Source organism: Miniopterus schreibersii (assembly GCF_964146895.1).
Source record: "Miniopterus schreibersii genome assembly, chromosome: 11".
In the NCBI taxonomy this organism is placed as follows: Eukaryota; Metazoa; Chordata; class Mammalia; order Chiroptera; family Miniopteridae; genus Miniopterus; species Miniopterus schreibersii.
The window spans coordinates 3971481-3984160 of NC_138111.1; the positions used below are offsets into that span (position 1 = coordinate 3971481).

The 12680-nt window shown below is 56.4% G+C and overlaps 1 protein-coding gene across 1 annotated transcript; it reads left to right on the top strand.

Annotated features, from left to right (window-relative positions):
- Positions 1–4948: 4948 nt before the first annotated feature.
- OBP2B (odorant binding protein 2B) lies at positions 4949–12349 on the top strand (the record flags this gene model as incomplete). The annotated part of the gene is made up of 6 exons (XM_081151746.1): positions 4949–5038; positions 5532–5665; positions 5895–5965; positions 6437–6547; positions 7158–7259; positions 12270–12349. The coding sequence occupies 6 exons, from the start codon at positions 4949–4951 to the stop codon at positions 12347–12349; spliced, it is 588 nt and encodes a 195-aa protein (XP_081007872.1).
- Between the last annotated feature and the right edge of the window lie 331 nt (positions 12350–12680).

Below are 12680 nucleotides of genomic sequence, written 5' to 3' on the forward strand. Positions count from 1 at the left end.
CCGGAACAATGACTCCCACCTAATTCCAAATAAGGGCTCCCAACAGGGAATGATATTTCCCTGCACCCTGGGTGCCATGTACCGTGCGGGGCACATCCTTTCTTAACCCATCTCCTCATCCACCAATCCCCTGAGCCTCTCTCTCATCTATAGGACCTCTAGGGAGTGAAAAGAATTTTCCCAGGAGCACTGTGGGTCACTGATGGAGAACTAAAGCCAACAGAAAATTTGTGAGCCTATAGAACTCTTGGGGCCACTCACTGGCAGGCACCCTAAGTTATACAGGAGACGCTGTGGCCTCTCTCCTGTAGTCCCTGTCTGCACTAGGTAGTATGAGCTCATGAAAGTTCCAGATACCCACAGAGGTTGGTAATTTCCCCATCTAAAGGAGCTTAATCGCATTGGCACAGTCCCTTTTACCATCTAAGATAACATGTTTACAAGCTCTGGGGATTAGGATGTGGATGTCTTTGGGGACAGCCATTATTAATCTACCACACATGACAACTGATAATCAATAAGGTTGTAGTAAATGAGCAAGATCACCACAGGGGACAATGTGTCCTGAGTAGAATATGGCAAGGAAGTAGCAGAGTGAAAAGAGCAAGGTGTGGGGATGGGACATCTTGTCCTGGTGTGGTCTGGGGAGGTCTCTTTGAGGAGGTGATTTAAATTTTTTAAATTTTAGATACAATTTATTTACCATAATATCCACTTTTTAAACATGTACAATTTGCCCTGGCCAGTGTGGCTCAGTTGGTTAGAGCCCTCCTTTATGATCCTGGCACATTCCAGACACTGTCCCACCTAGAGACTCACTAGATGTTCCTCCCACTTTCCTTCCTCATTTCCTTCACTATTATTAATTCTGTGTTCAAATGTCACCTGAGGCTGTCTCAGACCATGCCATTTAACACACAAAGTACCCCCTTGTCCCAACACTCCCTATTCAAGTTGTCCCACTTTGACTTTTCCCCTTGGCACTGACCCCCTTTAAAAATATATAATTATGTGAACCAGCATTCAATCACTATGCAGAAACCATACAATAGATTGAGCAGGAATAAGTTATACAATAAACAATGAAATATAAAAGTGTAGAGGGAACTATAGAGCCCAGCCCAGGATTACAGTAGAGTAGCTAAGAAATAAACAAATTTGGGAGGGGACTCCCCCCCACCACAGGGTGGGTTCACACCTTGTTGGAGAAGGTGTGGTTGCCACCCTAGGGATGGTGGAGAAGTCTGCTGGGTTGCCCAGGGCCAGAACTGGTCCATGGTTAGGGCAGAGGCCAGCAGGTAGGGAAACATGGTTGATACTGGCAAGCAGGAGGCCTCTCTCCCCTCTCAGGGGCAGGTGGGCTGAGACTGGGAAGCCTGTAGGATTCACTGGGAACCCACTTGTGGGGCCAGGGTGCCACTGAATCTCCATAGGAAGCCATCCGGGGGGATCCTCTGTGTTCAGTGTGGGTAGGGACCTATGGACACGCCCTCCATGTGCCACTGCTAGTCGTAGAGTGGGAGAAAGAAAAAGAAAAAATGGAAATACCCTGGAACCAGGAGGGAAGTCCCTTTGTCCTAAGATTTCTACTAACAAAGCTTAACTCATGCCAGGTGCAAAAGAGGAATGCCTACTAGTCCAGCTCCATTACTGCCGAACAGTGGAGGGCAAATCCATTAATGCTGCATCACAGAGACAATCCACTGATAACTGGACCATAATTCACTTACTTATTTTTTTATTTTTTCCATGCTTTTACTTCCAAGTTGCCTCTACTGTGATATTTGAAGTAAGTTTTTTGAAAACAGCATGTAGTTGTACCATGGTAGTTAATCCACTCTGCAAATCCCTGTCTTCTAGTTTGTGTATTTAGTCCATTTACATTTGACATAATTATTATGTTAGGGCCTGTATTTATTTCCTGGGGCTGCTGTAACAAAGATCCACAAACTGGGTGGCTTAAAACACAGAGGATGAACATCCTCTCCCTGTTCTAGAAGCCAGAAGTCTGAAATCACGTGAGGTGGAGAAAGTTGAAAACCCACAAAAGGGAATGTTAATGAGGTTTCCATTGTGAGCCATGGGACTCGGTCCCCCTGCAGACCCTCTCAGAAATAGAGCAGAACCATCTCAGATTGTCCCACTGGGGAACAGGACATTTAGCCATTCGGTTACCATCCCTTTGAACTGAGTATGTTAATTCACCCGCACATCTGGTCTCACACATGTGTCAGGGAAGCACAGAAGAGGAGAGAATGCAGGCACCTGAGGCAGGAGGCGCTGGCCTGTCAGTGTGAGGGAACCGTTTACTCCAGCTGCAGGTGGGCCGAGGGTGTGTTGTCGGAATCGCCAACCACAGTCCACCCCTTGCACTGACACACTCTTACTCCAAATCACCTTCGTTCTGGCAAATCCTGGAACCGAGGCTTCAGGGTGGTGGCCAGCTACCATCTCTAAACTAATGAAAATAGACGGTTAGTGGAACAAGCCAGTGTCCAGGTGTTCTTTTTTTTTTTTTTTTTTAAATATATCTTTATTGATTTCAGAGAGAGGAAAGGAGAGGGAGAGAGATAGAAACATCAATGATGAGAGAGTCATTGATTGAGCCGGCAACCCGGGCATGTGCCCTGACCGGGAATCGAACCCCGATCGCCTGGATCCCAGGTCGACGCTCAACCACTGAGCCACGCCTGGCCGGGCCCAGGTGTTCTTTTGACCTTGATGGATAGTCACCTTGCCTCCTCCTTTCCTACCCCTCCAACTTGCCCCTTGGCCCCAGCCAGCACACCCTCTGGCCTTGGTGTTTGTTTGGTGCTGCCATCAAAACCTTCTTCTACCCAAATGCCCAGGAAAGCCCAGAGACCCTGGGCAAGTAGCAGCCCTGAGGAGCCGTGACCACCTGAGATTCAAAGGGCAGGTGGTCAGAGTGGCGAGAGCTAGCACTGCGGAGGAAACTACCATCATAGGGATGCCGCCATCCAGGGAAACGCCTCAAACCAGGGGGCACTGGGGGCAGGGAAGGCTCTCCCCTCCTCTGCCCCACTGCCTCCCAGTGGTGTCTAACACCAGTTGAACACATCGAATATCCAAAAAAACCACAGCTGGAGAACTTGGTAGAATTCAGGCCGCTGGGCACAGGGCAAGATTGTGGGTGATGGGAAGCCCCTGGAGCTCCAGTGGCATAAGTCTAGGTTCATGGGGGCAGCCTGTTGTCCCAGTGATCCCCGCGTGCTGTTCTACCATCATTTTCAAGAACTGAATTAAATCTGCCTGTGTCTTAAGATGCTAAGATCAGTGACTCCCATATAACAAGTGAAATAGCAGATCTCTGGGGTACAGTCACAGGGGCCAGGAAAGCCGCCTCATTGATAGAGACCGAAGTGTAGCTACTAATCCCTGGTCCGGGGTGCATGGCCCCGCCCTCCCCAGGAGGGCTGCCTTTCTGCACAGCAGCATCTTGGAGCTGGGAGCTAATTACTGAGTCAGAGCCTCCGCCCCAGGGCTAATTAGGGAGCACTTATTATAATTTAGTGAGTACCTGGGGGCGTGCAGTCTACAGTGGTGTCAATCTTGGGCCAGAGAAGCACAAAGCCTTGTGTGGCCTCGGCACCTGCCTACAGGGCCTGGGTCAGCTGTGAGTCTCCAGGAAGATGATTCGGGCCCAAGAACTACAGGGTCAGGGAGGGAGAAGGCCAAGTTCTTGGTCAGGGGGCAGCTGGGGCTGAGCTTGGCAGAGCTATCAACTCTGAGCACAGGCCCGCAAGTGGCCTCTCAGCCACTTATCCAGAAGGAATGAGATTCTCTGAGGTCTCTCTTGGGGGGATGTGAGGGGTCAAAGTTGACAAGGGGCAGGGGAAGCACTTTGGGTGGGAGTTCTAGAAGAATGAATGTGAAGGGAGTCGCATGTGGGTTTGGACACGCTCCGATGGCACCTGGTCCCCGGGGCCCACTTCAGGCAGAAAGCAGGAGGCCCCCCAGGTTCACTGAGGCTGGTAGGAACCCGAGGAGCAGGCAGGGGTGGGGGGACTCACCTGTCCCCTCAGCAAGTGCACGACAATCTAAAGGGGGAGAAATTGTGGGTCCCCCCAATGGGAGATGAATCCTCAGAAGCTCCAAGAGAGTCAGTAACAGGTTTATTCCTTTAGGCAACAAACAGCAGGGGCCGCCTACCTCATCCCTACAGAGGTGACAGTGACAAACTTGAGAACCAACCGCAGGCATCCTCCCCTCCTCTCAGGAACTTCAGTTCTCTCAGTGGGAAAGTGGGCAGGACAACTCGGAGAGGAGTGTCCTCTGCAGGAGACCCCCGGCCAGCCACAGGCCGGAATGAAGCGGTGGGGGGCCATCTGGGGAGGCCCCTCTGAGGAGGCAATACTTCAACTGATCCTGAGTCATGAAACAGCCCCCAGCCCCCCGAAGATCTGGGTGAACGGCCCAGCCTGAGGAGCAAACACGGGGGGGGGGGGCAGGTGAGAGCTGGGGTTCTGGGGACCCGGGCCCCTTGCCAACCTCCATCTCTAAAGCTTAGCCCCTTTCTCCACAGCAGGTGATGTTCCAGAGAACCTCCTGGAGACCCAGCCCTGGGGGCTGGGAGGGGCAGGTGGGGGAGGGTACCGAAGCCATGCCCTCCCCTCTGGGGCTCCAAGGGCACACATGCCCATGCTGTCATTCTGATACTGTCCTCCCCCAGGTGGCTCACCTGAGAGTGGGCGCCCTTGGAAGGTGTAAACACGGAAGGCATTATGACCTTTATTCTCTGTGACACTAATCACCACTCATCAGATCCCATCTGGCCTCGATGCCCGCTGGGAGGGGTATGGTCTGTGCCAGGTGCTCAGGGGCCAGGACCTGAGGGATATAAAGGGCGGCCTTGTGGGGAGCCTGCACAGCCTTGTCCAGAGCCCCAGGTGACCCGCCCGCTGGTGACCGTGCGCACAGAGCCCTGGAGATGAAAGCCTTGTTTCTCACCCTCGTGTTCGGCCTGGTCCCTGCCCTGCAGGCCCAGGACCCCCTGTCCTTCGCTTTGGATGGACCGAATGTGAGCGTGGGAAGGGGCAGGGCAGGCTGGTGCAGGGGTAAGGCCGTGAGTGCTTGGGGGCGGGCAGTGGCCAGGGGCACTGTCTTAGGAGATATAACTTAGGGTGGGTTTTCTGACCCTGCGCTCCCCAAAAGGAGTGGTCAGGAGGGGTCTGTCCTGACTCAGGCAGGGCCCCTCCTCGGCTCAGGGGCTGCAGCAGGGAGCAGATTTGGCTCAGGGGCTGCCTGGGAACCCGAAGACCCTGCAGGGCCTCTGGAGTGAGGACTTCTCGGATGCCTGGGCATGGGCCCTGCAGAGAGCAGATCCCAGGGGTCCAAACAGCCCTCATTGGGGCTGGGAGCTCTGAGGGTGGGGCTTGTTCTGACAGACTGGGGTGCAGATGTGTGGGACCCCAGCTGCCTTTGGGGGCTGCAGCCAGTACACTGGCAAAGGCGGGTGGGGGTGAGGAGGACCTGGCTGCCTGTGGTGGGCTCACGGCCCCCGCCCTGCTCAGAACACAGAGACATGGTTCGTGAAGGCCATGGTGATGGACAAGAGCCTGCCTAAGGAGAAGAGGCCCAAGGAGGCGCCCCCCCTGACGGTGGGAGCCCTGGATGGGGGGGACCTGGAGGTCTCGTTCACCTTCATGTGAGGCTCCCTCTGCCCCTTCCCTCTCCCCTCCCCAGGCTGCGGGGTAGCCCTGGCACAGCTCCTCCTGAGGCCTCTTCCCATCACAAATGCCCCGACCTTGGGAGGGAAGAGTCCTGGGCTGGGCAGTGGCGGGGGCGGGAGGTGGCGGTCAGAGGCCCACCTGCCCGGTGAGCTCGGGTTGGCTCAGGAGCGTTTCCTGAGTGGCTCCCGGCCCTCCCGTGCTCAGGAAGAAGGGCCAGTGCCACGAGAAGAGGATGGTGATGCAGAGAATGGCGGAGCCGGGGGTCTACAGCATCTGTGAGTCCTGCTCCGCCAAGCCCCCTCCCTGCCCCCTCCCTGCGCCCTCCCAGGATGCTGGCCTCCCCCTTCCCAGGGGTCCCCTTGTCCTGCCCTCAGGCTCCAGACGGGATCCACAGCAAGGATGAGGGGCCTGGCCGTTCACCCCTCGGGAAAACTGAGGGTTGTGGGAGGGGAAGCAGGGCGGTGGGGCAGCTGGTCCGACTCCTTTGGCCCCTGGCAACTCCACAGCTTGATTCAGTTCCTTCCCCAGGAGGAGGCACGCCCCCCCCCCCCCCCCCCGTGTCAGGGTCCATGTTGGGGGGAGCCTATGGCGGGCATAGGCCTGGCAGGGACGCCTGGGTGAAGGGGTGCTCGGTACAGCTCAGGATGGCCAAGGAGCCGAAACAGTCCAGAGTGTTCCTTAATGTGGCCTCGAGTGTGTGCTCCAGGAATTTTAAGACACGAGGCCCATTTTCCCTGTGCCCGCAGTTGGGGACAGGTATCGTGTGCAGGTGGAGCCCCTGCCCATGGAGGGCCACTACATCATGTACTACGAGGACCGGCGCCGCAGGGAAGCGTTCCGCGTGGGCAAGCTCATGGGTAGGGGCGACGGCGAGCCCTGGTTCCAGAACCGGCTCCCCCGCGGTGGTCCCTGTGTGCCCATCAGTTTGCAGCCCAGGGTGGCCAGTCCCGGCTCCCTCAGTAACCTGACAGCTTGCCAGAGGGATTCCGGCCATCCGAGAGCAAAGTGCCTCTTCTTGGGGCCCCTGGGGGGGAGCGAGGGGGGCGGGGGGGGGCAGTCAGCGTGGGGGCGGGGTGTTGCTGATAGAAGTCCTCTCCCGCAAGGACCCTCCAGGCTGGGGGTGAAGTCCAAGAATTCTCTGGCTAGAGGACAGCTCACTTCCTCCAGGCCATGAGGTCCCTCCAGGTTAGGGACAGGACCCTGAAGTTCAGCTTTGGGAGCAGGCTTGGGTCCAGGTCCCCAAGGGGCCCTCAGTGGCTCAGAGTGTCCCCATGCTATCCCCCTTCCCGGGGTCCTGTCGGCTGGGTGGCGGCCTGTCCCCGCCGTACCTGCTTCCCGTCCACTTTCTGGCTGAGCCCTCCTCTCCCAGACTCAGCCGCTCCAGGGTAAGGCCGCGGGGCCCGGGGGTGCCCGTGCTCCGTGCTCTGCGCCCTGAGACCTCGGGCTCACCTGGTCACTGCCCTGCAGGTAGAAATCCCGATATTAACCCAGAAGCCCTGGAAGCTTTTCAGAGATTCATTCAGCGCAAGGGATGGTCACCGGAGGACATCTTCATGCCCGCCCAGATGGGTAAGGGGGCCACTCAGCCGGTGCTCCCGTGTACACCCTGAATCCCACTTGTCCCCTCATGCCTCCTTCAGGTCCCTCATGTCCCACTGTGTCCCTGACCCTCCCATCCCCTCCCTCTATCCCCTTTGAGAGGGAGACATCAGTGCTGGGACATGTCACAGGGACACTGGGGTCCCCACTCTGGGTTTTTGTTATTGGAGTCTGAGTTGCGGGCAGTGATGGGGTCAGGGCCCTCATCCAGGGGGTCCTCTCACTCCTGGGTTTTTCTTGGTTTCTACAGAAAGATGCACTCCTGAAAGTGATTAGGGTAAGTGACCCTCGAGGTGAATGAGAGTCCTGGATTTAATGGGACACCAAGGGCCACTGGGGGGACGGCGAGGGGGCACCCTCAAGTACAGACCGCAGGGACCCCATGTGGGCCAGGCAGAGCCTTCTCTGCCCTGAGATCCCCTCTGGGCCCTGGTCCTTGCTTCAGATGTCTGTCCCAAACATCTGTCCCAAAAAGGAAGGACTCTTATGGAGTCCTTTCTTTATCTGCTGGGTTTGCTATTTGTGCAACTCAGGAACAATGGGCCCAGGTCTGTCCCCACCACACCCCTGCACCTGTAGAAGCTGGGACCTGTTCCCCACCCCCTGCCACTGCAGCCCCCAGAGCTCCACCCCTGCCCCCTCCAACCTCCCCTTCCTGGCCTCACTGATGCTCCTTCCTTTCTAGGGCAGGGGGCTCTACACTCCCCAGGGCTGCACCACCAGGACCACTCTCCTGCAAGACAAGGAAGGACCCTCTGGCCCCAGCCCACTCTGCACCCCCGGCTCCCCCCCGCCAGCCCTGGGTCCCCTCTCCTGGTTCTATATAAAGATCTTCAGCACTTCCTGTGACTTGGCCTTTTCTGTGGCACCCTCCAGTGGGTGGGAACAGGGAGGGAGGTGGGGAAGCCAGGGTGGGAAGGACAGGAGATTCAGCTGGGTGTGACTCTGCTCCTGAATATGCCTTCACTAGTTTCCCAAAAGGACCTTGGGGCTTTGCCATGAGGTGCCTGATAGCTGAAAACTGGGGCCAGGGTCTCCTTTCTCACCTTGGGAGGGGTGACCCAGCCCAGCTTCCCCGGAGACAGGGTATGGGGAGTCCCTCCCGCTGGGTGAGTGCAACCGTCAGGCCCCAGGCCCATGGTCCCTAGTGGAGAGCAGCCGGCATCCCAGTCTCTCCTGCATGCTCCATCTTGGGGGTGCAGCCTCCTCAAAGCTCAGAGGGGCTCTCCTGAAGGGGCTCTGAGTGACAACCTGTGTGGATCCCTTTGTCCTGTTATGTGCAGAGGCCAATGTTTCCACTCACCTTTGGGGAGCAGCTCCTCCAGGTCCCAGAGGACACTCCGAACAGGGTGGTCAGTGGTCAGGCCACAGCTCCCAACCGTCTGTAGCTGGTCATGGGGCTGAGCTGACCCTCATGGCCTCCTACCACTGTTCCTTCTCGATGCCCCTCATCCTGAGACACCCCCTGTCCCCATCAAGGTGGCTCCCAGGTGGGGCAACACAGACCTTCTCTCCTGTTGATCCACTGGGACAAGTGGGCAGCGTATGTCCACTCATGGTCGTCACACACAGGAGCACCTCGTCTGCCCTAACGAGCTGCCTGACCTCTGATGTCTAGTTAAGAAGGTGCTGGAAGAATCGTCTGGAGATGGAGTCACACCAGTCTCCTCCCAAGACTCAGCTTGGGTCTGCCCAGCATGTGCAAGGCCCGGCCACCCAGTTCAGCAAACAGAAATGGCCCAGCGGAGGAGCTGGCCCTGCTGGGGCTCACCGACCTCCACCCACTCCTTCTGGGGTCAGCCTCCAGGATCCTAGCCCATAGGTGGGGAGCAGAGACCCTCAGGGCGTGTCAGTCAGGGCAGTCATCTCCTGCACTGAGAGTGGACCAAGGGATGGGCAACAGCAACAGAGGAGGAGGGGGTTTGGGACATGCAAGGGGCAGGTGGCCAGGCTGTGTGGGTAGCAGAAGTGAGGGGTACAGAGGGTCAGCAAGGCCTCCCAGGTTCTCACTGGGGGCATAGATGGAAAGGAAGATTGAACACAGGAGCCTGTATGTTCGAGGGGAAGATCAATTCACCTGCGAGGGGCGAGGGGGGTGCAGTGGGCATCCTGGGAGGGGCATTTAGAGCAGGCTGGACACCCTGCTTGGAGTTCAGGAGGTCTGGGAGGAAAGGGAAGGGGTGGGGCATCAGCCCCTGGTGGAAGCTGGAGCTGGGGGGGACCAGGGCTGCTCCGGGATTCCTGGGGTGGTGCACCCACGGCCGTGGGGGTGTGGGGGCACAAGGGGGGCCATTGTTTTATCTTCCTAGCTCCCAATTCAGAGGTGCACTGCTTCCCATTCTGAGAGCCTTCTCCCTTCCAGATGAGCTTTCTCGGGAGTCCGAGAGTGGTGGCGGCAGGTGATCTCCATTCACAGGATCCAAACAAAACTTAATCACCACCTCCAATGCAAACCAAGGGCCCTTTGTGAAGGGCAGGGAGGGGCCAGATCCTGTCTCCAGGTTGGCCCAGAGGGAGGGTAAATGGGTGGCCGGGAGGCCAAGTGATCCTGGAGCACTCTGTCCCCCCACCCCCAGGGGACACCCCACCCGGTCACCGAGTGGGAGCTTCCTTCAGGCCTGAGAGGGTGAGATGTTTTATTCTTAGTTCCTAACCAAGCACATTTAACATAGAAACTGTTTTCATAACATAAAACGCTTCTAAAGAATTACTAACAGACGGGCAAGCCCATCCTAGTATGCAGAGCCTTGCCCGGAGGTGGGAGGTCTGAGGTCGGAAGCCCAGATGCTTCCAGGTGACACCCCCCCCCAACCCGGCCCCCCCAGCTAATCGCCTTGAATTCCGCTGATGGCTCCCCCGCGGGCTCCCTTCCACTCCGCAGGCCCCACCTCCGACAGCTCTGCCCGGCCTAACCTGACCTTGATTCTGTCAGTGGCTGTTTTAAGAACTGGAAGCTCCTGTTTCTCTGTATTATCCTGCGCATCTGGTGCCCACCGGATTCTCCTACGGTTTGCGGGGCTTTAGGCGGCGTCTTTGGATTCTCCGCTCTATCAGCTCACGTGTCCTGTGGGCGCAGAGCATTTTCCTTCCTCCTCTCCAGTTTTCATACCCGTTTCTCTCATGTCCGAGCGTGCTAAGACCTAGATCCCGGAGTTGTTGGCTCTTCCTACAGCGGGCACGTCTGCTTTTCTTGAACGTAGGAACTCCATCAGGGAGATACAGTACATTGCCCTGGCTGGAGTGGCTGGGGGGGTGCTGTCCCCGCAGGCAGAGGCTGCTGGCTGGATTCCAGGCCAGGGCACTGCCTGGGTTGCAGGCTCAGTCCCCAGTAGGGGGCGCTGGGGAGGCAGCCAATTGACGGTTCTCTCTCATCGATGTTTCTATCTCCCTCTCCCTTCGTCTCTCTGAAATCAATAAAAAAAAAAATTAAAAAACAAACAGCCCTAGCTGGTTTGGCTCAGTGGTTAGAGCGTTGGCCGGTGGACTGAAGGGTGTCTGGTTCGATTCCGGCAAAGGGCACGTCCTCGGTTGCAGGTTCGATCCCTGGCCCTGGTCAGGGTGCGCATGTGGGAGGCAACCAATCGATGTGTCTCTCTCACATCGATGTTTCTCTCTTTCTCTCCCTCCTCCCTCCCTTCCATTCTCTCTGAAAAAGCAATGTAAAACATATCCTTGAGTGAGAATTAAAAAAAAAAAAAAAAATCAATGGAAAAAATATCTTCAGCTGAAGATTAACCAAAAAAATAAAAAAATCATTTGTATGGGTTTGTTTCTTGATTCTCAATTCTATTTCATTGATTTATGTCTTGTCTACTTGCTCTTATGAAACTTCCATTACAATGTTAAGTGGTAAAAGGAGGCATCCTGACTGACTCCTGACCTTAGGGACAAAACTTCCAGTCTTTCTCCACTGTGTATAAGAGATGTGTCTTTCATAAATATCCTTTATCATATTGAAAAAATTCTCATTTCTATGTCATTGAGGGCACTTATGAAAAGGGGGAAGGGGCATCCTGATCTTCTCCCTGCCCAGACTCAGTGGCCACTGAGGCTCCCGAGCCCCCCTGACCCAGCCATGAACCCAGCTGGACTCTGGAATAGTCTGGGGACCAGGACAGCAAGGTGGGGGTATATTCCGTGACTCTCCTGTCTCCAGGTCTCCATGCTCACCTTGCAGCCACCCTGGCTGGGATGGGGGTGGCCTCAAGGCTCAGGTGCATGTGGGGGAGTCACAGCAGTTGCGGGGGGCGGGGAGCAGGGACCAGCTGCATGGGGAGCCCTTGGTGTTGCAAATACAAGCATTAGGTGTCACGTGCATGAGCCTTCCAGCCGCGCATGTCCCATGTGTGAGCCCAGCTGTGGGCACAAGGCCCCGCTGCACCTTCCAGGGTCAACATGCATCTGCTTGCAGGAGGGAGGCCCATGGACCTGCAACTGTGTCCCCGCCACACCCAACTAGGGGTAGAGTCAGGGCCACGTCCAAGCTAAGCCAGGTTAAGCAGTTCCTTGTCCAATACCTCATGGCACAATTGGGAAACTGAGTCTAGGAGAAGCAGAGACTGGCCCCTGGCCCATGAAGTGAGCAGAGTCCAGAGGAGCAAGGAGGGTTCTGGCCTTTTAAGCCAGCAGTAACCCTTCCATGGAGTTTGCTTTGGAAATGAGAGCCTCTAAAATACTGGGGGACACCCTACCTCCTCCCATGTGGGGTGCTTTGGGCATCCACGAGGGCACAGGCACAGGCATGTGCGTGCGCGCACACACACACACACTGACTGCCCAAATTTGGGTCATAAGAGGACTGCAAACTGGGGAGGTGACAAGGGGGAGAGAACAGGTTGGACTGGTGGCAGCTCTGTCACAGGGCAGGGTCATCCATGCCTGGGCCCCTAGCATGTGGAGGACAGAGACAGGTGAAGGCAGTTCTGTGCGGCTGGCACTCACCCTGTGCGGCTGGCACTCACCCACTCGTTCTGCCCGCAGACATTTACTGGGAACGGCTCCTGGCAGGCACAGCTGTGAATGCTGTCGGCGATGGGCGGACAGACAGGCTCTTCCACTGAGACCAATATCCCTCTCTGCAGATTTAATGCTCAGGAGGTGGGTCAGACCAGAGGCCTAAGCAAGGTTCCTGGAGTTCCAGGGCCCAGGGACCCCCTGGGGACATGAAGCTCCTGCTTTCTGCCACACAGTGAGTAGAAAGTCCTTTTCTCTGACCCCGAACCCTGTCTTCTGCCAGCATCTAGGAAGTGATGGCAGGCTCGGTTGTTAGTTTGCAAGTGGGATCAAATCTCAGACCCTTCCCACTTCTCAATACACTCAAACAGAAGCTGCCCCAAGGCCCAGCCCAGCGTCTGGATGCAGAACTGGGGCTGAGGGAGAGCAGGGAAGATT